We start from the raw sequence: 22690 nt of genomic DNA on the forward strand, positions 1-22690 counted from the left end.
ACATAAACATTTAAAAATAATAACAATAATAATAATAATAATGTACCATTGTTAATCTCTTAGTCTTGACAAAGGTACCATGGTTATATAAAATGTTAACAGAAGAGGGAAATGGGGGAGGAGTATACAGAACTCTATACTGCCTTTGCAACCTTTCCATAAATCAAAAATTATTCCAAACATGAGTTTTAAAACAAACAAGCATAATATATAAACAAAAAAACACACACAAAGATGTAATGATTTGAAATAAAGAAAACATTATTAAACACCGTATAAGAGATTTTCTTATAAAACTACCTTTTTCCCCCAGGAATTAGACCTATTCAGGAAATTAATGATGAAGCACAATAAGTACGCCTTACAAGGAAATTAGCTGAAAGTTGTTTTTTTTTTTTTTAATGTTTATTTTTGAGAGAGAGAGAGCGTGCACACGTGCGTGCGTGCGTGCGAGCATGAGCAGGGGAGGGGCAGTGAGAAAGGGAGACACAGAATCTGAAGCAGGCTCCAGGTCCGGAGGGCTTGTCAGCGCACAGCCCAATACAGGCTGAATGCAGGGTTCAAACTCAAAAACCAGGAGAGCATGACCTGAGCCAAAGTCAGAAGCTTAACTGACTGAGCCACCCAGGTGCCCCTATTTGGAAGTTTTAAGTTTCATGTACTCTCTTACAACTCAGTACTAAAAAGGCAAATAATCCAATTTAAAAATAACAAAAGACTAAGGAGCTAGAAAAAGAAGACAAACAAAACCCAAACCCAGCAAAAGGAGAGAAATAATAAAGATTAGAACATAAATAAATGATATAGAAACTAAAAAGACAATGGAAGAAACCAATGAAACCAGAAGCTGATTCTTAGAAAAGATCAACAGAACTGACAAACCTCTAGCCAGACTTATTAAAAAAAGAGGACCCTGGGGCGCCTGGGTGGCGCAGTCGGTTAAGCGTCCGACTTCAGCCAGGTCACGATCTCGCGGTCCGTGAGTTCGAGCCCCGCGTCGGGCTCTGGGCTGATGGCTCAGAGCCTGGAGCCTGTTTCCGATTCTGTGTCTCCCTCTCTCTGCCCCTCCCCCGTTCATGCTCTGTCTCTCTCTGTCCCAAAAATGAATAAACGTTGAAAAAGAAAAAAAAAATTAAAAAAAAAAAAAAAAGAGGACCCAAATAAACAAAATCACTAATGAAAGAGGAGATAAAACAACCAACACCACAGAAATACAAATAATGGTAACAGAATATTATGAAAACCTATATGCCAACAAACTGCACAATTTAGAGAAAATGAATAAATTCCTAGAAACGTATAACTACCAAAACTAAAGCAGGAAGAAATAGAAATTTTGAACACACCAACTACCACCAATGAAATTGAATCACTAATCAAAAAACTCCCAAAAAACAAAAGTCTAGGACCAGATGGCTTCACAAGCAAATTCTACCAAACGTTTAAAGAAGAGTTAATACCTATTCTTCTCAAACTATTCCAAAAAAATAGCTGAAGGAAAACTTCCAAATTCATTCTATGAGGCCAGCATTACCCTGATACAAAACAAGATAAACAGCACAAAAAGACAGAGAGAGACAAAGACAGAACACTACAGGCCATGAATATAAACGTAAAAATATAGATGTAAGAATCCTCAACAAAATATTAGCAAGCCAAATCCAACAATACATTTAAAAAATCATGCACCACGATCAAACAGAATCTATTCCTGGGTTGCCAGGGTGGTTCAATATTTGCAAAACAATCATGACATATCACATCAATAAGAGAAAGGATAAAAATCATAGGATCATTTCAACAGATGCAGAAAAAGCATTTGACAAAGTATGACATCCATTCCTGATAAAAACTCTCTACAAAGTAGGTCTAGAGGGAACATACCTCATCATAATAAAGGCCGTATTTGAAAAACCCACAGCCAATATCATACTCAATGCTAAAAAATTGAGAGCTTTTGCCCTAAGATCAGTAACAAGACAAGGAGGTCAACTCTCATGACTTTTATTCAACATAGTGCTGGAAGTCCTAGACACAGTAATTAGTCAACATAAAGAAATAAAAGGCATCCACATTGATAAGGAAGAAGTAAAACTCTATCTGCAGATGACATGAGATACTATATGTAGAAAATCCTGAAGACTTCACCAAAAAACTACTAGAACTGATCAATTAATTCAGTAAAATTGTAGGAAACAAAATCAGTGTACAGAAAGCGGATGCATTCCTATACACTGATAATGAAGCAGCAGAAAGTGAAATTAAGAAAACAGTCCTATTTACAATTGCACCAAAAACAATAAAATATCTAGGAATAAACTTAACCAAAGAGTTGTGAAAGACCTGTACTTTGAAAACTATAAAACTGATGAAAGAATTGAAGACAACACAAACAAATGGGAAGGTATTGCATGCTCGTGGGTTGGAAGGAAAACATTGTTAAAATGTCCATACTGGGGCGCCTGGGTGGCGCAGTCGGTTAAGCGTCCGACTTCAGCCAGGTCACGATCTCGCAGTCCGTGAGTTCGAGCCCCGCGTCAGGCTCTGGGCTGATGGCTCAGAGCCTGGAGCCTGTTTCCGATTCTGTGTCTCCCTCTCTCTCTGCCCCTCCCCCGTTCATGCTCTGTCTCTCTCTCTCTGTCCCAAAAATAAATAAACGTTGAAAAAAAAAATTAAAAAAAATAAATAAATAAAAGTTTAAAAAAAAAAAAAAAATGTCCATACTACCCAAAGCAATCTACACATTTAATGCAATCCCTACCAAAATACTAACAGTATTTTTCACAGAACTAGAACAAAAAAGAAAAAAAATACTAAAATTTGTATGGAACCACAAAAGACCTTGAACAGCCAAAGCAATCTTGAAAAATAAAACCGAGGTATCACAATTCTAGATTTTAAGTTCTTTTACAAAGCAGTAGTAATTAAAATCACATGGTTCTAGCATAAAAAGAAACACATAGATCAAATGAACAGAATAGAAAACCCAGAAATAAACCTATAATTATATGGTCAATTAATATTCAACAAAGGAGGAATGAATATGTCATGGGAAAAAAACAGTCTCTTCAACAAATGGTGTTGGAAAAACTGGACAGCTTCATGGAAAAGAATGAAACTGGGCCACTTTCTTTCACCATCCCCAAAAACAAACTCAAAATGGATTAAAGACCTAATTGTGAGACCTGAAACCATAAAAATCCTGAAGCAGGACATAGGCAATAATTTCTCTGTCATCCACTATAGCAACATTTTTCTAGTTATGTCTCCTGAAGCAAAATAAAAGCAAAAATAAACTACTGGGATTGCATCAAAATAAAAGGTGTCTGAACAGCAAAGGAAACAATCAACAAAACTAAAAGGCAACCTATTGAATGGGAAAAGATATTTGCAAATGATTTATCTGATAAAGGGTTAGTATCCAAAATATATAAAGAATTTATACAATTCAACACCCAAAACACAAATAATACAATTAAAAAATGGGTAGGAGATATGAATAGACATTTCTCCAAAGAAGACATACAGATGGGCAATGGACACATGAAATGATGTTCAACATCACTTATCATCAGGGAAATGCAAATCAAAACTACAATGAGGTATCACCTCACACCTGTCAGAATGACTAAAATCAAAAACACAAGAAACAGGGGCGCCTGGGTGGCTCAGTCGGTTAAGCGTCCGACTTCAGCTCAGTTCATGATCTCGCGGTATGTGATTTCGAGCCCCGCGTCGAGCTCTGTGCTGACTGCTCAGAGACTGGAGCCTGTTTCAGATTCTGTGTCTCCTTCTCTCTCTGACCCTCCCCCGTTCATGCTCTGTCTCTCTCAAAAATAAATAAAACGTAAAAAAAAAAAAAAAAATTAAAACAAAAAAAAAAACCACAAGAAACAACAAGTGTTGGCAAGGATGTGGAGAAAAAGGAACCCTCCTGCGTGGTTGGTGGGAATGCAAACTAGTACAGCCACTATGGAAAACAGTATGGAGGTTACTCAAAAAAACTAAAAACATAACTACCTTACAATCCGGTAATCACACTACTTACCCAAAAAATACAAAAACACTAATTCAAAGGGATACATGCACTCCTATGTTTACTGCAGCATTATTTATGATAGCCAAACTATGGAATATGGAAGCAGCCCAAGGGTCCATTGATAGATGAATGGATAAAGGTGACACACATACACATACACAAACATACACACACACGCACGCACGCACACACATATGAAAAATGTTATATATCATATATACATATATCATATATACACACACATAGCAGAATACTATTCAGCCATAAAAAATAATGAAATCTTGCCATTTTGCAACAACATGGATAGAGCTAGGGAGTATAATGCTAAGTGAAATAATTCAGAGAAAGATAAACACCATGTGATCTCACTTATATATGGAATTTATAAAACAAAACAAACAAGGGAAAAAAATAAAAGAGGGAGAGATAAACCAAGGAACAGACTCTTCACTGTACAGAACAGTTACCAGAGGGGAGGTGGGTGGGAAGATGGGTGAAATAGATGATGGGGATTAAAGAGTACACTTATGATGAAAAAAATAATTTTTTTTAAATTTTTTTAATGTTTATTTATTTTTGAGAGAGACAGAGTGTAAGTTGGGGAGGAGCAGAGAGAGACACACACAGAATCAGAAGCAGGCTCCAGGCTCTGAACTGTCAGCACAGAGCTTGACACGGGACTTAAACTCCTAAACCACAAGATCATGACCTGAGCCAAAGTCAGATGCTTAACCGACTGAGCCACCCAGGTGCCCCAATAAGAAAATAATTTTTTAAAAACGAACACAAGATACTTAGGAAAAATGAATTTTTTCAAGGAAATTTTTCCCATTTAATTTTTAAGGGAAATATTGTACCTGAATATAATTAATGTATTGAAAATCTTTTAATTACACCTTCAGGGGAAAAAAAAATTAAACAGACAACTTTCCAAAGAAGATAAACTAATGGGCAAAAGGACACACCAAAGAATGCTCAACAGCCTCAACCACCAGGAAAATGCAATCAAAACCACAATGAGCTGGGGCGCCTGGGTGGCTCAGTCGGTTAGGTGTCCGACTTTGGCTCAGGTCATGATCTCGCAGTCTGTGAGTTCGAGCCCTGCGTCGGGCTCTGTGCTGACAACTCAGAGCCTGGAGCCTGTTTCAGATTCTGCGTCTCCCTCTCTGACCCTCCCCCATTCATGCTCTGTCTCTCTCTGTCTCAAAAATAAATAAATGTAAAAAAAAATTTTAAAAACCACAATGAGCTACCACTTCACATCCACCAGGATAGTTATAATCAAAAAGACAGACAATAACAACTATTGGTGGCAATATGGAGAAGTTGGGACCCTCATAAACTCCTAGCAGGATTGTAAAATGGTGCAGTTGCCTTGGAAAACCAGTTGGCAATTCCTAAATAGGTTAGACATAGACATACATGTTCATAGCAATATTAGGCATAATAGGCAAAAGTGGAAACAATTCAAATGTTCACCAACTGATGAATAAATAAAATGTGGCATATCAATAAACTGGAGTATTATTCAGCCATATAAAGGAATGAATTACTGACACATGCTACAACATGAACCTTGAAAATGTTATGCTAAGTGAAAAGAAGGCTTTCTTTCACAAAAGACCACATATTATAGGATTCCGTTTATTTATTTATTAGAATTTGGTATCCTTAATCTCTTATTTTTTTGTATTTTTTTAATATAATTTATTGTCAAATTGGCTTATATGATTCCATTAAATGAAATGCCCAGAATAGGCAAACCTAGAGACAGAAAGTAAATTAGTGGTTGCCTAGGGCTGGGAGAGATTGGGGAGAAATGAGGAGTGACTATTAATGGGTGTAGGATATTTTGGGGGTGATAAAAATGTTCTAAAAGTGTAGTGATGGTTGTAGAACTCTGAATATGCTTAAAACCATGTGATTACTATCCCAATAAAGCTGTTTAACATAGAGTTCTGCCTACTGAGGCTCGGTGGGTCAGTCAGTCAAGCGTCCAACTTCAACTCAGATCATGATCTCGCAGTTCATGACTTCTGTGCTGACAGCTCAGAGTTGGGAGACTGCTTCAGATTCTGTGTCTCCCTCTCTCTGCCCCTTGCCTGCTCTCTCTCTCAAAAGTAAGTAAACATTAAGAAAATTTTTTAATAAATAAGAGAGTTCTGCCTATTAATTTAATATTATTATTGCTAGGACTATTACAGTAGTAAAGGCATGCTCCACTGCTGCTCAGCCTTTCTTTCTCATTTAACCTTAACAACAATCATGAAGGTTAAGTATTATTAAGCCCTTTTACAGCTGAAGACAATAGGCCTTGGAGAGTGTAGATAACTTGTAAAACATCACATAGCTAGCAACTGCCATATCCAAGACTATTCACCACATCATATTGTTTTCTTTATTTTTTGTTGTGTTAGTATTTTCACATTCCTGAGTTCTCACTTTAATATTCAGTTCAAGAAAAAAACACAGAAAAATTTAATGTCTTCAGATGGCAAATTCAAGAATCACTTATACAGTGCATTTATCATAAAATAAAGGTGAAAATATTGTCGATGTGTATTACAAATTCTTCATATGAAATTCAAACTGTTCATAACATAAAATGTAACATTTCATGATAAAACTGTCTTCAGTGAACAGACAGTTGCACTAATAAAAATAGTAAGGTTTTATCTCTGACCTCTCTACAAATTCAGTTTGAGGAGAGCCACTTTTACTCTCACACTGCCTCCCTTAACAAGTAAATCAATCTAGGAAAAAGTAGCAGTTAACAACACCAATCCCATTTCAGGAAAAAGGAACCAGAGCATAGGAGACAACTGGAACCATCTTGAGCTCTTCTGAGACCCATATAGAAAATCTGGTACACTTGTGACAAGATTCCCATTCATTAAATAAAACTTAAACATGTCATGCAATGTTCTAAGCATTTTACAAAAATTAACTCCTTTAATCCTCATAACAACTCTGTGAGATACGATGACCTCCTTCACTTCTTACTATGTAACATAACAATTATTATAATTTTACATATTATATATAGTTGAATAATTCACTTTATTTTTTAAGTTTAATTAAAAACTTTAATTAAAGGGAATCATAACTTCCTAAAAATTATATATGTGTCAAAATACAAATACTTTATATTGCTCTTAATATTACCCAGAATCTAATGTCTATTCTTACCACGATTCTGGTTCCATTCATGTGCTTCTCCTAAGTACTTTACATCAAACTGGTACTGTCCATTTATGTAAAAATAATCATCAGTACTAAGAATGACTCCACTAGGATTATCCTCTTGCAAAGTCCTGTGAATGATAAATGGAATTGTTTTCATTAACTTTTTTTCTGAATTCTCTCTCCTAGTTTTCACAAGGTCATAAACCAAATAAAGAACTCAAGTATGGTTATTTAAAAGTGAGAATATAATAATATTCAAACAAATCACATTGGAAATGCTCTAAGCAGAAGATTGACTCCCAAGAAAACTGACCTAAAACAAACGTATTTTGTTCCTTGAATTCAAAACCAGTTATGGCTTTTTAACTCTATAATCAAAGTTGAACTTATTTTTCTCCTACTCAAATTAGTTCTCTTCCACATAAAGCTATTTCTACTGATTTCAAAAGCTCACAATCTTGAAATCATCTTTAAATTTTTCTTCTATTCTGTCTCCCAAAATGACATGCTAAGATAAAATCAAAAACTCCTGGAGAAAAGAGTGCTGCTATCAGCCACAAAGTAAGAAAAAATTAGTGAAAAGAAAAGATTTCAGTGGTTACTAAACATATCTATTAAGCAAAAGCATTTCACATATTCATATTCTCTATCTGTTATAAATGCTCAGGTTCATGCATCATACTTTTTTAAAAACCCAATTAAACCTCATACCTTGCCAAAAAAGATTTTCCTGATCCTGGAAGCCCTCTGAGAAGAACAAGAACTAGTCCAACATAAGATGATGTCTTCTTTCTTACAACCTGAGAAACTGGGGTTTCTTGTACTTGATAAGCACTTGCTCCCTCTTTATTTCTCCATACCTTTGTCGGGGAAGTGTGAGAAATAACCGGAGGGGGAAAAGTGTAGTTGACAGGTCTCCAGTGTGTAGCGGTGGTTACGACAGGAGCTACAAAGCCATGATTTCCTTGAAAGAGGTCAAAAGCAGGAATCATTGGATTCCACATTGGTGGAGGTGGAGGAGGAGGCAGCAGTAGAGGGAGAGGGGTAAGTACTGGGCAGTAATTCACATCTTTCCCCTTTGACGGCAGTTCAGTATGCTTGTGCGGTTTGAAATTGAACTCTTCGGAAGGTACGAACATATCAGGGACAGAAGCAGATTTCTGATCCCCACCTGTACCTAGTAAATCAAGCCCCAGATTTTGCACAGTAAGGCTTAAAGCCTGAGGTTCACTGTCATCCAAATCCACAGGGGCTTGAGAGAACGGAGTCTCAACATACTCAGTTTCTAAAAGCTCTTTAGGTCTTTGACCACGATTGCTACCACCCACCATACTGTCACTTGCTACATTTAAAGAACCACTGAGAAGAGAATCTTCCAATGCCAATGTGTCATCCTTTATACAACTTTTGGACTCATCTGAAACAGAATGTGAAGTTACGGTGTTTGAACTTAATGCAGAGGCAGAATTCTCTACATTTTCACTGTTCAAATCCACATTTTCTGTAGAAAGAATGGGAGTCATGCTACTTGCATCTGAATTTACAAATGCACTTGGGTCACTAAAACTGTTAACACTTTGCAAAGGCAAAAATGAGTATACTTGGTCATCAGAAGAGTTCAATTTCTCAAAAGCATTCTGTATTAAGGAATCCAAGTCTTCGGTTAGCTGCATGTCCAAAAATGAATCCATTTTTGAATCTTCACTCTCTTCTTCAGGAGGATACTTTTCCATTATTTCACGTCCCACAGCACTTACTTGGCTCTCAGAAGCAATGAAGCTTTTTGAAGATGATTCTTCTGCCTTGGCATCAGAGGCAGATAATTCTAATAGACAATCCATTGCATTTTCAACTGTACAACAAGGACAACAATATAAATGTGTATTGAAAATAGTAAAATACAATTTGATTAAAATCCATGTAAAATTATACTTTTTGCACTGAATGGAATATAGAAATTTATAAATATTCAAGTAATTTTTTTATTTAATATTTTACTAGTATACCAGTCTGTATTAGTGAAAGGTTTGAATGATGGAGTCATACAATGTTGTTACTTTCAGACAAGCTGTAATAAACTAGGCTAATAAATTACCATCAAGTAGGAGGTCTCTGATAAATGTGAATTAACAAAATATTTATAAATTGTATCTAAAGATATCTATAATCATATACATTACAGTTATTTATAAAGACCCTAAAACCAGTTAATTTATTCAATACTGAGCAACTGCATGTCCTTTTAAGTACAAAGTATTTTCAGTACTCTCCTGTAAATCTAATTTGTTTATATGGTTAATGCTATAAATTTCACTTAATACAAAAAATAAGTATCAGCATATACTATATATCGGATATACATTGTACAAAGATAAATAAGACATAGTTTTTACTATACTTAAGAGATTTTTGCCATCTAATGGAGGCAATTAAAGATAATCAAATTAGAAGACAATTATATTATAATATAGATTAAATAATGGACATTTTTAGTAATACACAAATGCCATAACAGCCTTATAAGAGCGTAAGGAAAGATTTCACGTAAGGTAATATGTGAACTGGGACTTGAAGATTAAAAAGAAACTTGTCAGACACAGGAAGGAAAGGCAAAGCTGGTCTTGAAAACACAAAGTATGTTTAAGGTATTAAGAGAAGTTAGTTGGAGTATGGGTACACAGTACTATGGTGGATAAAAGGAGACAAAACTGGAAAAGATCAAGTGAAATTGGGAAGAGTCTTGTATGTCAAGGTAAGAAATATCAATTTTATTTTCTAAAGAAACTGTCACCACATTTGAACTAGGAGCTTTATATATATATCACCGATATGAACCCTCAAATAATACTATGAGGGTTAGTATATCTAGCAAATAGATAAAGAAAATAAAGTTCAAAAAGTATATTGACTTGGCCCAAATCACACAGATACTAAGTGACAGAGCCAGGCCTGGTATGTCTGACTCCAATGCTGAGCTCTTTCCCTTATAACACAAATACAGAGCCATTAGAATTGTTAAGCATTTGAAATTTGTGTGGAGTTTTGCTTATTTTTGTGCTTTGTCTTAAGGAAATATGAAAATGAAGCACAGCGCAGTAGGTAACAGCTCTGGTCTGGAGTCAGAAAACCAACATTTAAATTCCTACTTGTTGGCTATGACCCTCGAACAAGTTACTTAACTTGCGTAAGCCTTGATTTTCTCATTTGCAATATGGGGATAATAAAAGTACCTACCTCATAGGGTTGTTGTGAGGATTAAATGAGATAATCCGTGAAAAAGTGCTGTGCATAAGGACTGGCACCTAGTAAGCACCCAATTAATGTTCCCTTAAGAAGAAAAACAAAGAGGGATTGGAGGGGCAAGCCCGGCAGAGAGACCAGTTAGGAGATTATAGCAATAGTACAAAGGTTAGAAGCCCTAAACATGAAGAAAAAAAAAAAAAAAAAAGGAAAAAAAAAGAAAAAGGAAGAAAGCAAACGCAAAAGGTATTTCTATGAAGAAAATGTACATGATAGAAAAACCACAAGATCAACCCCAAAAATTAATGTGTATATAATAAAAACACAGTATTATGTAAAAGTAAGTAAAAGATCAGGATATTTATATCACGCAAGAGATACACAGGGTGTTGGAAAATTAAAACAATGGTATAAAATAATAAAAACACATAAAAATTCACACAAGAATATAATAATAAGCCATATGCAAAAATGTTCAATAATCCTGTTTATTTAAAGAAAAAACAAATTAAGACAAAGCAAAATTTTATTCCTATTAAAATCGTGAAGTCATACTACACAGTGCTGAAACAGCTGTGGTGAAACCACGGTACTTATACAGTCCTGGAGGGATGGCAACTGGGCACACCTCTTGTAGGCAAATTCAGCAGCACGTTTCCAAGAGCTGAAAACTGTTCTTACCTTGTGACATGAGGAAATAAAACGTTGGGACTAAGAAAAAAAGCCAAAAGAAGGGAAAGGCGATTTGTACCAAGATGTCCTGTGCTGTATTAATTATTCATGAAAAACTCAGTTACAATTAAATAAACTAGAGCACAACATTTCAGTGGAATATTTGAAGCTATTAAAAATAAGTATAGGGGCGCCTGGGTGGCGCAGTCGGTTAAGCGTCCGACTTCAGCCAGGTCACAATCTCGTGGTCCGTGAGTTCGAGCCCAGCGTCGGGCTCTGGGCTGATGGCTCAGAGCCTGGAGCCTGTTTCCAATTCTGTGTCTCCCTCTCTCTCTCTGCCCCTCCCCCGTTCATGCTCTGTCTCTCTCTCTGTCCCAAAAATAAATAAAAACGTTGAAGAGAAAAAAAAAAAAAATTAAAAAAAATAAAAAATAAGTATAAAGATCATAGCAACACTGAAAAAATGCTTGTTACGCTTAAAAAGCAAAATACACAATTTCATCAATGTTATCATTTCAAAATGCTCAAAATATCAGTATTTATGAACAAGATGTAGAGAAGATCCTTGAAAAGAGAAACGTGTTTTGTTAGGATGTAAGGGCAATATATTTTTCTTGTAATTCCTCATTGCTTATGTTAGTGTATGTGAAACAAATAAATTTTAAACACATCAACATTAAGAAATAAATGTTGAAGTCACACATAAAACTCTATACACTGTCATTTCTGAGCATTATGCAGACTGCTGAAAACTGTTTTTCTGCATACATAACAGAACACTTAAGCTCACATCACAGACTGCATAAAGAATAAAAGTGAAGTTTATCATGCATTACCAAAACTTCCCCAATCCAGAATAATTTTATCTTATACTAATCATAGCCAATAGCAATGCTGAGCATCAACATTTGAAATACTAAAGTATTAAAGCAATATTTAATTTACTCAGTCAACTTTGATAGTTTCTTGTCTGTCAACATACTTCTAAACAATTTATTACAAGTTATTAATAATACTATACTGAAGACTTGACCAAACAAACAAACAAACCTCGGTTCTCACCGAAAGTTCTATGAGGTACATACTTTTATTTTTCTCATTAACAAATAAGAAAACAGAGCCAGAGAGGTTAGTGGCAGAGCTGGAAACCTAACCCAGATTTCCTGATTCCAAAGCCAATATTGTAAAGTACTCCTCTATTAGCATCAACTCTTAATAAGCTCTCATTCCCACAATTACAATCTTTTCCCTCGGAACACCTGGGTGGCTCAGTTGGTTGTGTCTGACTCTTGATTTCAGCTCAGGTCATGATCCCAGGGTTGTGGGATCGAGCCCCACATCGGGCTCCCCTGCTTAAGATTCTCTCTTTCTCTCCCTCCCTCTCCCCCTCATCTCCTCCCTCCTCTCCCTAAAAAAATAAAAATATCTTTTCACTCAATAAATATTTACTGAGGTCCTAATATGAGTCATTAGCTATTTTAGGGGCTGGGGATACAGCAATAAAAATATTTTATGAGATCTGTCTTTATGGAGCTTACATCCTAAGACAGTGGTTTTCAGCTGGGAATGATTCTGCTCCCCAAGGGAAATATGACAATAGGTGGAGCCATTTTTAATTTGTCAAAAGGGCTGCTGAAGGTTGCTACTGGCATCTACAAAGTACAGGCCAGGGATGCTGCTAAACATCCTAGTATGCACAGGAAAGCCACTCACAACAAAGAATTATCCAGTCCAAAATGTTGGTAGTTCCAACCTGTTCTAGAGGGAAGATAAAAAGAAATAAAACATAGAATATGGTATCTATACATACATCTTATATTTAGAATTATACATATCTTGAAAGCAGAAAAAACTATGCTTTCTTCTTCCTCATATCCTTCACAATACCAAACTTAATAACTTGCCCATAGCAGATGCTCAATAAATTAACCAAAGAGAAAGAAGGCAATCATTTTCTATATTACTGCTGGTCATGGCATAGTACATGAAGTCTTCTTACATGATGCAAAGGATTCAAACTAAACTTTTTCTCACCTTTGAAATCACATTCAGAAAGCATCAAATACACTACATCGGGATCCAGATCAGAAAACATCTCTGAGATACTGGTGAAGAGTTCTTCCTGATCAACTTTTGTCTCACACATGGAAGGAAGAGTAGTGGTTGGCTCCTCATGACTAGCAACACTGGATACGACAACTTCCTTAGAGCTTGCGGTCTTCCGAAAAGGATTTCCCCCAAGATTTTTCCTTCTCCTTGGCATTCTGACTTCCAAAACTAAAATGTTTCCCTTTTCTTATTTAAGATGTTTGATATTTAAGTCATACCTCAAAGAAAACACGGTTAAATATCTTGCACAATCCAGCAGTAATAGGACCTAAAATAGAAAGTAAGTAAAGACACTCAGACTATATAGTTATATTTCCATTTCTAAAATCGGAATGGTATCTTTATTTGACTCTAAGAAAGTACCATCAACTCTGGCAGCAAAGCCAAAAAGCAGTCAAACAACTTTTCTCTCCAAAATATTCAAGTTTTGCCAGGATTGAACATGTTAAAAATTTAAGATATTAACAAATATAATGTATCTTCACAACAGCGAGTATACTGTTTTAATTAGCATTTCATTTCAAAAAACAAAAACCAATATTCATAATGACAATGTCTACTGAACATCTACATTTGGATGTCTAATAGGCATCATCAACTTAACATGTCCAAAACTGAGCTCCTGATCACCTACTTCACACCTGCTCTTCTCAGTCTTTCCCATCTTAATTAATGCAACTCTATCCTTCCAATTGCTTGGGTCAAAAATCTTGTATTCCTAACTCTTCTCATCCCACATCCAAACTGTAAGCCAATTTTGTCAATACTACCCTCAAAATGCATCCAGAATATGACCTTTCCTCACTATCTCACTACTACCACAGCCTGTTGCCTAGATTACTTACAAAAGTCTCCAAACCAATCTCCTTGCTTCCATCCTTGCCCCTTCACAGTCTATTTATATTTAGCACAGCAATCAGAGTGACTCAGTTAAACCATAAGTCAGATCATACATCTCTTCTGCTTAACTATTTACTGGCTTCCCATCTCATTCAGGGTAAAAGCCAGAACTCTTAAAATAGCCTATAACCCAGACACTGGTTACTTCAGTGCTGTCATCCCTAGACCTTGCTCAGTGCCACTCCAGCCACACTTCACCTCCTTGTTCTTCTTTAACCACACCAGCCATGCTCTTCCCGGGAACCTTTAGATTTGGTTCCCTCTACCTAAACTACTACTCTCTCAAGTATCTATCACATTTATTTCCTCACCACCTTCCTATTATTACTCAAATGTTACCTACTCAGGAAGTCAGTCCCAACAACACTTATCCTTTCCTAACTTGAATTTCCTCATAAGACTTAATCATCTTCTAACACAATACATATTTCATTTCGGGTTTTTTTGTTTTCTTTTTTTATATTTACTACCCATACTCAAGTAAAGTGTAAGCTCCACAAGGGCAGGGACTCATTGATCTGAAGAACCCCAGACAGTCTACTTGCTCTCTTCACCTGGATGTATCTAATAACCATTTCAAATTTAACATATGCAAAACTAAATGATATTTTCCCCCAAATCTGCTCTAACCATTTGGTCTAGCTACTTTCATCATTTACTCGTATTCTGGTGTCCTAAATGTTCTTTCTGCTTCCAACTCGTGTCTCCTACAGTCTATTTTCAACACACCAGCCAGAATGATGTTCATACAGCAACATAAAACATACATACATACATACATACAACACATAACAAGTCAGAATCAGGGCCTGCTCTAAATCTTCAAGTGGTTCACCATGCCACTCAGTAAAACCTAAGTTCTTACAGTGGCTCACCTCCCTGCTGGCCTTTGATATATTCTTCCCCAAAATATTTGCATTGGTAATCTCACTCCTCCAAACCTTTATTCAAGTGTCAGTTAATGATTTCTTCTTTGATTACCCAATTTAAAATCATCTCCCCCAATCCGTCTGCCCCAATCTCCCTTCCCTGACTTCCCATTGCCCATAATACCCATACTATAAAATTTACCTTTTAATTAAACTTATTGTGTCATAGTTCTCTCCATCTTCCAGAACGGCACTGTCAATATGGCAGCCACCAGCCACATGTGCCTATTTAAATTTAAATTAATTAAAATTAAATAAAATTACACCTTTATATATTAATAGCACATAAAGTAGAATTCAGAGGGGGAAAAAATTACCAGGGACAGAGAAGGGCCTTATATAATCATAAAGGATCAGACCACCAAGGCAACCCTAAATGTATATGCACCAAACAACAGAGTCACTAAATAAGTGAAACAGAAACTGACAATTGAAATGAGACATGGACAAATCCACAATTACAGAAACTTCAAAAGCCCTCTCTCAACAATTGGTAGAATAACTAGACAGAAGATCATCTAGGATACAGAACACCAAGGATACAGAACACAATTAACACTATCAATTAAGGATAATCAACATTTATAGAACACTCCATCCAACAGCAGAATACATTATTTTCAAGTGCCCACTGAATATGTACCAAGATAGATCATAGCCTAGATTTTAAAACAAACCCCAACAAATTTAAAAGAATTGAAATCACACAACGGAATCAAGCTAGAAATCAATTAACAGAAAGATAACCAATACATCTCCAAACACTTGGAACCTAAGCAATATACTAAATAATCCATGGGCCACAGAGAAAGTCTCAAGAAAACTTTTTAAATACACTGAAATGAATGAAAATGAAAATATACCATATCAAAATTTGTAGGACACAGCTAAAGCAGCAATGGTGGACATTTCTAGCAAATTTACAACCAAATGCATACAACATTACAAAAGAGGAAAAGTCTCAAATCGATCAATAACCTAAGCCCCCATCACAATTACCTAGAAAAAGAGCAAAACAAACCCAAACCCAAACCCAGCAGAAGGAAAGGAATAATAAAAATAAGAGCAAAAATTAATGAAACTGAAAACAGAAAAGCAAAAGAGAAAAATAAGTGAAACAAACTGATAGTTTTTTTAAATTTGTTTACTTATTTTAAGAGTGCACGCACGCACACACACGCGCACACACACACACACACACACTCACATGGGGGGAGGGGCAGAGAGAGAGAGAGAAAGAGGAAGAGAGAGAGAGAGAGAGAGAGAGAGAGAGAGAGAATCTTAAGCCGGTTCTGCACTGTCAGCACAGAACCTGAAATGGGGGCTCAAACTCACAAACCATGAGATCATGACCTGAGTCAAAACCAAGAATCAGACATTTAACAACTGAGCCACCCAGGTACCCCACAAATTGATAGTTCTTTAAAAAGATCTTTAAAAAATGACAAATCTCTAGCATGAGTAACAAAGAAGAAAAGAGAGAAGACACAAATTACCAACGTCAGGAATGTAAAAAGGGTATCACTACAGAACCCTGTATGCTGAAAGCTTTATATAAAACACTGATGAAAGAAATCAAAGATCTAAATAAATGGAAAGACATAGCATGTTCATGGACTAGAAGACTGAACATAGTAAAGATGTCAATTCTCCCCAAATTGAGATACAGAATTCCTACCAAAACCCCAGCAAGATTTTTTGTGGATAAGGACAAGATTATTCTACAATTAAATGGGAAAGACAAAGGAACTAGAATAGCTAAAACAATTCTGAAAGAGAAGAATCAATCAACTGAACTTCAAGATTTGTTTTATCACTACACTAATCAAGCCTGTATGGTATCAGTGGAGGGACAGACATGTAGATATGAAAACAGAATATAGAGCTGGAAACAGAAGAGAGAACCCAGAAATACACCAACATAAATATGCCCAACTAACTTTTGACGAAAGTACAAATGACAATTTAATGGAGAAAAGACAGTCTGTTCCAACAAATGAAACTGCAGCCAGTGGACATCCACAGATAAAAAAAAATAAACTTTGACCTAAGTCTCACACTTCACAGAAAAATTAACTCAAAACGGATCAAGAACTGAAATCCATAAAACTATAAACATTGTAGAAAAAAAAAAAAAAACAGGAGAAAATCTCCATGACCTAGAGCTAAACAGAAACACCAAAAGCATGACCCATAGGAAAAACTGGTAAACTGTACTTCATCAAAATTAAAAAGTTTTGCTCCGTGAAAGACCGTGTTAAGAAGATGAAAAGACAAGCTACAGATTGGAGAAAATATTTGCATACCATGTATCCAACAAAAGATTAACATCTGAAATATATAAAGAACTTATCAAACTCCACAGTAAAAAACAATTCAACTAGAAAATGGGCAAAAAGCATAACACCAAAAGGATGTACAAATGGCAAATAGGCACATAAAAGATGTTCAACACCTTGAGGCATTAGGTAAATACAAATTAAAACTACATACAATGAGATATTACTTACACATCTATCAAACTGGCTAACATAAAAACTAATGACAACACCACATGCTGGCAAGGATACAGAGAAACTGGATGGCCCATACGCTCTGATGGGAATGTAAAATAGTACAGCCACAGTGGAAAACGGTTTGGTAGTTTCTTTAAAAACTAAACATGTGGGGCACCTGGGTGGCTCAGTTAGTCATGCCACCAACTCTTGATTTCGGTTTAGGTCATGATCTCTCAGTTTGTGAGATGGAGCCCCATGTTGGGCTCCGCACTGACAGCACGGAGCCTGCTTGGGATTCTCTCTCTCCTCCTCCCTGTTCTTCCCCTGCTTGTGCATGTATGTGTGCACAACACCATACAACAATTCAGCAATTGCATTCCTGGGCATTTATCTAAGAGAAATGAAAAATTATGTTCACCCAAAAACCTGTACACAATGTTTATAGCAGCTCTAGTCATTAAACCAAAAACTAGAAAACAATTCAGATGTCCTTCATCTGAAGGTACTTCCATTCCATGAAATACTAGTCAGCAATAAAAAGGAACATACTAATGATATACAAAACAACCTAGATGAAATTCCAGACAGTTGTGCTGAGTGGAAAAAAGCCAATCCCCAAAGGCTATATATTGAATAATCTCATTAATGTAACATTTTTGAAATGACAAAATTACAGAAATAGATTAATGATTGCCAAAGGTTAAGGAAGGGATGGGAGGAAGGGGCAAGTGGGTGTGGCTATAAACGGGTAAATTGAGAGATTCTTATAGTGATGGAAATATTCTGTACTAATGACAATATCCCAGTTGTGATACCATAGTAAAGTCGTGCAAAGATGTTTCATTGGGGGAACTGGGTAAAAAAAAGCACAGGAGACTTCTCTATATTATTTATTAGAACTTCATGTGAATCTACAATCTCAAAATAAAAAGTTTAGTTTTGAAAAAAATCATGTTAAATTAAAAATTAATTTCCTCATATGAGTCACATTTCAAATGTCCAATTACTACATGTGGTTAATGACTATCATACTGGACAGCAGAAATAGTAAACTTTCCTATCAGTGTAGAAAGTTCTATTGGACAACACTGTTCAGGAATGTAAGTTTCATGGAGCAAGTGAATATCCCATCTTAGGAAGATAAGAAACTTTATAAGCAAAAAAGTACAAAGAGGAAGTCTTAAAAGAAAAAAGTACTAACACATCTAGCCACGTTAAATGTAAAATACCTATGTATCAAAAACAAAATTAAGGAAAAACATGTATAACATACAGCAATGGTTTCCCATTTCTCTTCTTCCATTCTTTCATAAACAGGGTTTTGCCGCCACCATTTCTACAACTACGCTAAAATTGCTCTTATCTACCAACAATGCACAAGGGTTCCTTTTTCTCCACATCCTCGCCAACACTTGTTTCTTCTTGCATTTTTAATTTTAGCCATTCTAACAGGTGTAACGTGATATCTTGGGGCCCCTCGGTGGCTCAGTCAGTTAAGCATCCAACTTCAGCTCAGGTCACGATCTCATTGTTCGTGAGTTCAAGCCCCGCATCAGGCTTTCTGCTGTGAGCCAGAGCCTGCTTCCAATCCTGTCTCCCTCTCTCTCTGTCACTCTCCCACTCCCATGTGTACTTTCTCTCTCAAAAATAAACATGTTAAGAAAAAAACATGTGGTATCTCATTATTGTTTTAATTTGCATTTCCCGAATGATTAGTGATGTTGAGCATCTTTTCATTTGTCTGTTGCCCATCTGTATGTCTTCTTTAGAAAAATGTCTATTCAGGTCCTCTGCCCATTTTTTTTTTTTCAAATATTTATTTTTGAGAGAAAGAAAGAGACAGAGCACGAGCAGGGAAGGGACAGAGAGAGGGAAACAGAATCCAAAACAGGCTCCAGGCTTTGAGCTTTCAGCACAAAGCCTGACGCAGGGCTTAAACCCACACAACATGAAATCATGACCTGAGCCGAAGTCAACCGCTTAACTGACTGAGCCACCCAGGCAGCCCCTCTGGCCATTTTTAATCAGATTATTTGGGGTTTTTGGTATTGAGCTGTATGGAAGGTCCTCAAAAAATTAAAGGTATAATTTCCATATGATCCAGTAATTCCACTATTAGGTACTATCCCAAAGAAAATGAGAATACTAATTCAAAAAGATTAGCATTATTTTCAACAGCCAAGATATGGAAGCAACTCAAGTGTCCACTGATAGATGATTAGATAAAGAGGATGTGGTATGTGTACATACACATACACAGTGGAATATTATTCAGCCATAAAAATGAATGAAATTTTGCTACTTGCAACAACATGGATGAGCCCAGAAGGTATAATGCTAAGTAAAACAAGCCAATCAGAGAAAGACAAATATCATATTATTTCACACATATGTGGAACAAACAAAACGAATGAAGAAAGAAAAAAAAGACCAAAAAAAAGCCAGACTCTTAAATACACAGAACAAACTGGTGGTTGCCAGAGGGAAGGTGAGTAGGGGGACGGGTGAAATAAAGAGGATTAAGAGTATACTTATCTTAATGAGCACTGAGAAATACACAGAATTGTTAAATCATTATATTATATACCTGAAACTAATATAACATCACATGTTAATTATACTTGGAAAAAAATTTTAAAAAGGGAAAAAAAGAGTTTTAGAAATCTAAGCAACCAAAAGGTTCTGGTACATTCTCCCATATTCATTTCAATTACAAGCCATTCTAACTTACTAAAGTAAGTGAAAAGGAAGCCCAGTAAGGTTCTGATTTTCCACCCGATTTTGATTTATGTTGTGCTTTTTATGTCAAATATTAACTTGTTTTCCAAAAAAATAAAATAAAATTGCTCTTATCTAAATCACCATTGACATACATGTCAATAATAAAAGTCAATGATAAAAAGTCCAATTCAGCAGGAAGATGTAGTGATTCTAAGTTTGCATTCAGCTTGTAAAACTGCTCCCTATAGCTATTAGAAAAAGGAGCACCCCCAACAAAAAGAAAAAAAAAGGAACAATAAGGACATAGAAGATTTGAGCCATGCACTATATAACTTAACTTAATATCTATACAACAATGGACCCAATAACCACAAAATATACTTTATTTTCAAATACATAAGCAATTATACTAGAAATGAGTAAAATATAACTAGAAAACACAATTGTTTCAAAATTAAGAACTACACTTCTACAGTTGAGTCAAAGAATTTCACTATGCTAATTAGTGAAATGTTAACATTAATTTAAAATAACTAATAACTAAAATTAATATTATTTAGAAAATATTTTAACCAAATAAAAATATATATCCAAGCTTCGTGAGATACAATTAAAATCATGCACAGTAAAAGATGCATACAAGTGCATATGTTAGAAAAAAAAAAGAAGGGCTGAAAAACCAACCATCTAAGCATTTAATAAGCAGTTGGGGGAAAAAATAGTGAATCAAACCCAAAGAAACTAGAAAGGAAGTAACAAATAGCAAATACAAAATAGAAAACAAATACGCAGTAAAGGGGATCAAAAACGTCAAAAGACGGTTCTTTCAAATTTAAACAATTTTTTTTAAAAAACACTGTTAAGAATGACACATCCCTGGAATGCCTGGGTGGCTCTGTCGGTTAAGCATCTGAGTTCTGCTCAGGTCATGATCTCATGGTTCCTGAGTTTGAGCCCCACATGGAGCTCTGGGCTCTGCACTGACAGTGCAGAGCCTGCTTGGGATTCTCTCTTTCTTTCTCTCCCCCTCCCCACCTGGAACTCTCTATCTCAAAATAAATTAAAAAAAATAATACATAAATAATGACAAATCCCTGGCATGATCAAAAAAGAGAAGGCACAAACAACCAGTATCAAAAATGAAAAAAGGGACATCATTATCTAGTCCACAGACATATTTTAAAAAGAGAGATAAGATACCATAAATAATTTTATGTCAATACATTTTAAACTTCAAGTGAAATGCACATATTTTTTTAAATACACATCATACTATATCTGATATAACAAGATCTGACAGTCCTGTATCTATTAAAGAAATCAAATGACTTAAAACCTTCCCACAAAGAAAACCCTAGGTCTAGGTGGCTTCATAAGTAAATTCCACTAAATCATCTCTAATACCAATCTTAAACTCTTCTAGAGACTAGGAAAAAAACTTCCCAACGCATTTTATGAGGTCAACATAATCCAGATACCAAAACCTTAAAAGAATATTACATGAAAAAAATTACAGGCCTATTTCACTCATGCAAATAGATGCAGGGGCACCTGGGTGGCTCAGTCAGTTAAGCGTCTGATTTCAGCTCAGGTCATGATCTCGCGGTTCATGGGTTTGAGCCCTATGTCAGTCTCTATGTTCGAGCCCTATGTCAGCCCTATGACAGCTCAGAGAGCCTGGAGCCTGCTTCAGTCTCCCTCTCTCTCTGCCCCTCCTCTCTTTGTGCTCTCTCCCTCTCTCAAAAAATAAAACAAACATTAAAAAAAAAAGTTTTTAATAAAGAAAAAGAAATTACATGCAAAATTCCTAAGCAAAGTATTTAAGTAATACATAAATTATGAGTGATATCATACAAAATATAAAAATTATATTATAGAGGTAATGTATCACAACTAACCTGAATTTATTTTTAGATTACAAAACTTGTTTTAATACTTTAAAATTAATCAATGCAATTCCTGACATTACCAAAATAAAGTCATCTAATCAACTCAACGTATACGGAAAAAATATTTGAAAAAAGTCAACATCCACTCATGATAAAAACTCTACACAAATTAGAAATTGCACGCATTTACAAAAAAAAAAACCCACAACTCATAATTATGAAATGCTGAAAGCTTACTTTCTGCAATCAAAAATAAGACAAGATGATTGCTATCATCATTTTTATTCTATAGTGCCACACTGTGCCAGAGGTCATAGCCAGTGCATTAAGACTTAAAAAGGAAATAAAAGTTGTAAGGATTAGAAAAAAAGAAATAGAACTATCATTATTCACAAACAATACAACTGAGTGTACAAATTATCTTTTGGGATACCCAGATAATTTAACAAGATTGCTGGACTGTATTTATATACACAAGCAATTAGAAAATAAAAATTAAATCTGGGG

General features: G+C 35.5%; 1 protein-coding gene across 12 annotated transcripts in view; it reads right to left on the reverse strand.

The window, feature by feature from the left end:
• The window catches only part of N4BP2 (NEDD4 binding protein 2), an 86547-nt gene that overhangs the window by 47606 nt on the left and 16251 nt on the right, over positions 1-22690 (reverse strand). For 8 of the 12 annotated variants that reach the window (XR_006711687.1, XM_045474970.1, XM_045474973.1 and 5 more), the window contains exons 3-6: positions 15218-15300; positions 13172-13514; positions 7937-9077; positions 7229-7353 (exon numbers count right to left, since the gene is read on the reverse strand). Coding sequence is in view for 11 of the 12 variants with exons in the window: in XM_045474970.1 (XP_045330926.1) it covers positions 7229-7353; positions 7937-9077; positions 13172-13400 (1495 nt within the window). In the remaining variant the exon portion in view is untranslated. Of the gene's footprint in view, positions 1-7228; positions 7354-7936; positions 9078-10459; positions 10664-13171; positions 13515-15217; positions 15301-22690 lie in introns of those variants that run through there. The other 4 variants (XM_045474977.1, XM_045474980.1, XM_045474978.1 and 1 more) reach the window with 4 other exon arrangements.

Source organism: Leopardus geoffroyi, chromosome B1, assembly GCF_018350155.1.
Source record: "Leopardus geoffroyi isolate Oge1 chromosome B1, O.geoffroyi_Oge1_pat1.0, whole genome shotgun sequence".
Lineage (NCBI taxonomy): Eukaryota > Metazoa > Chordata > Mammalia > Carnivora > Felidae > Leopardus > Leopardus geoffroyi.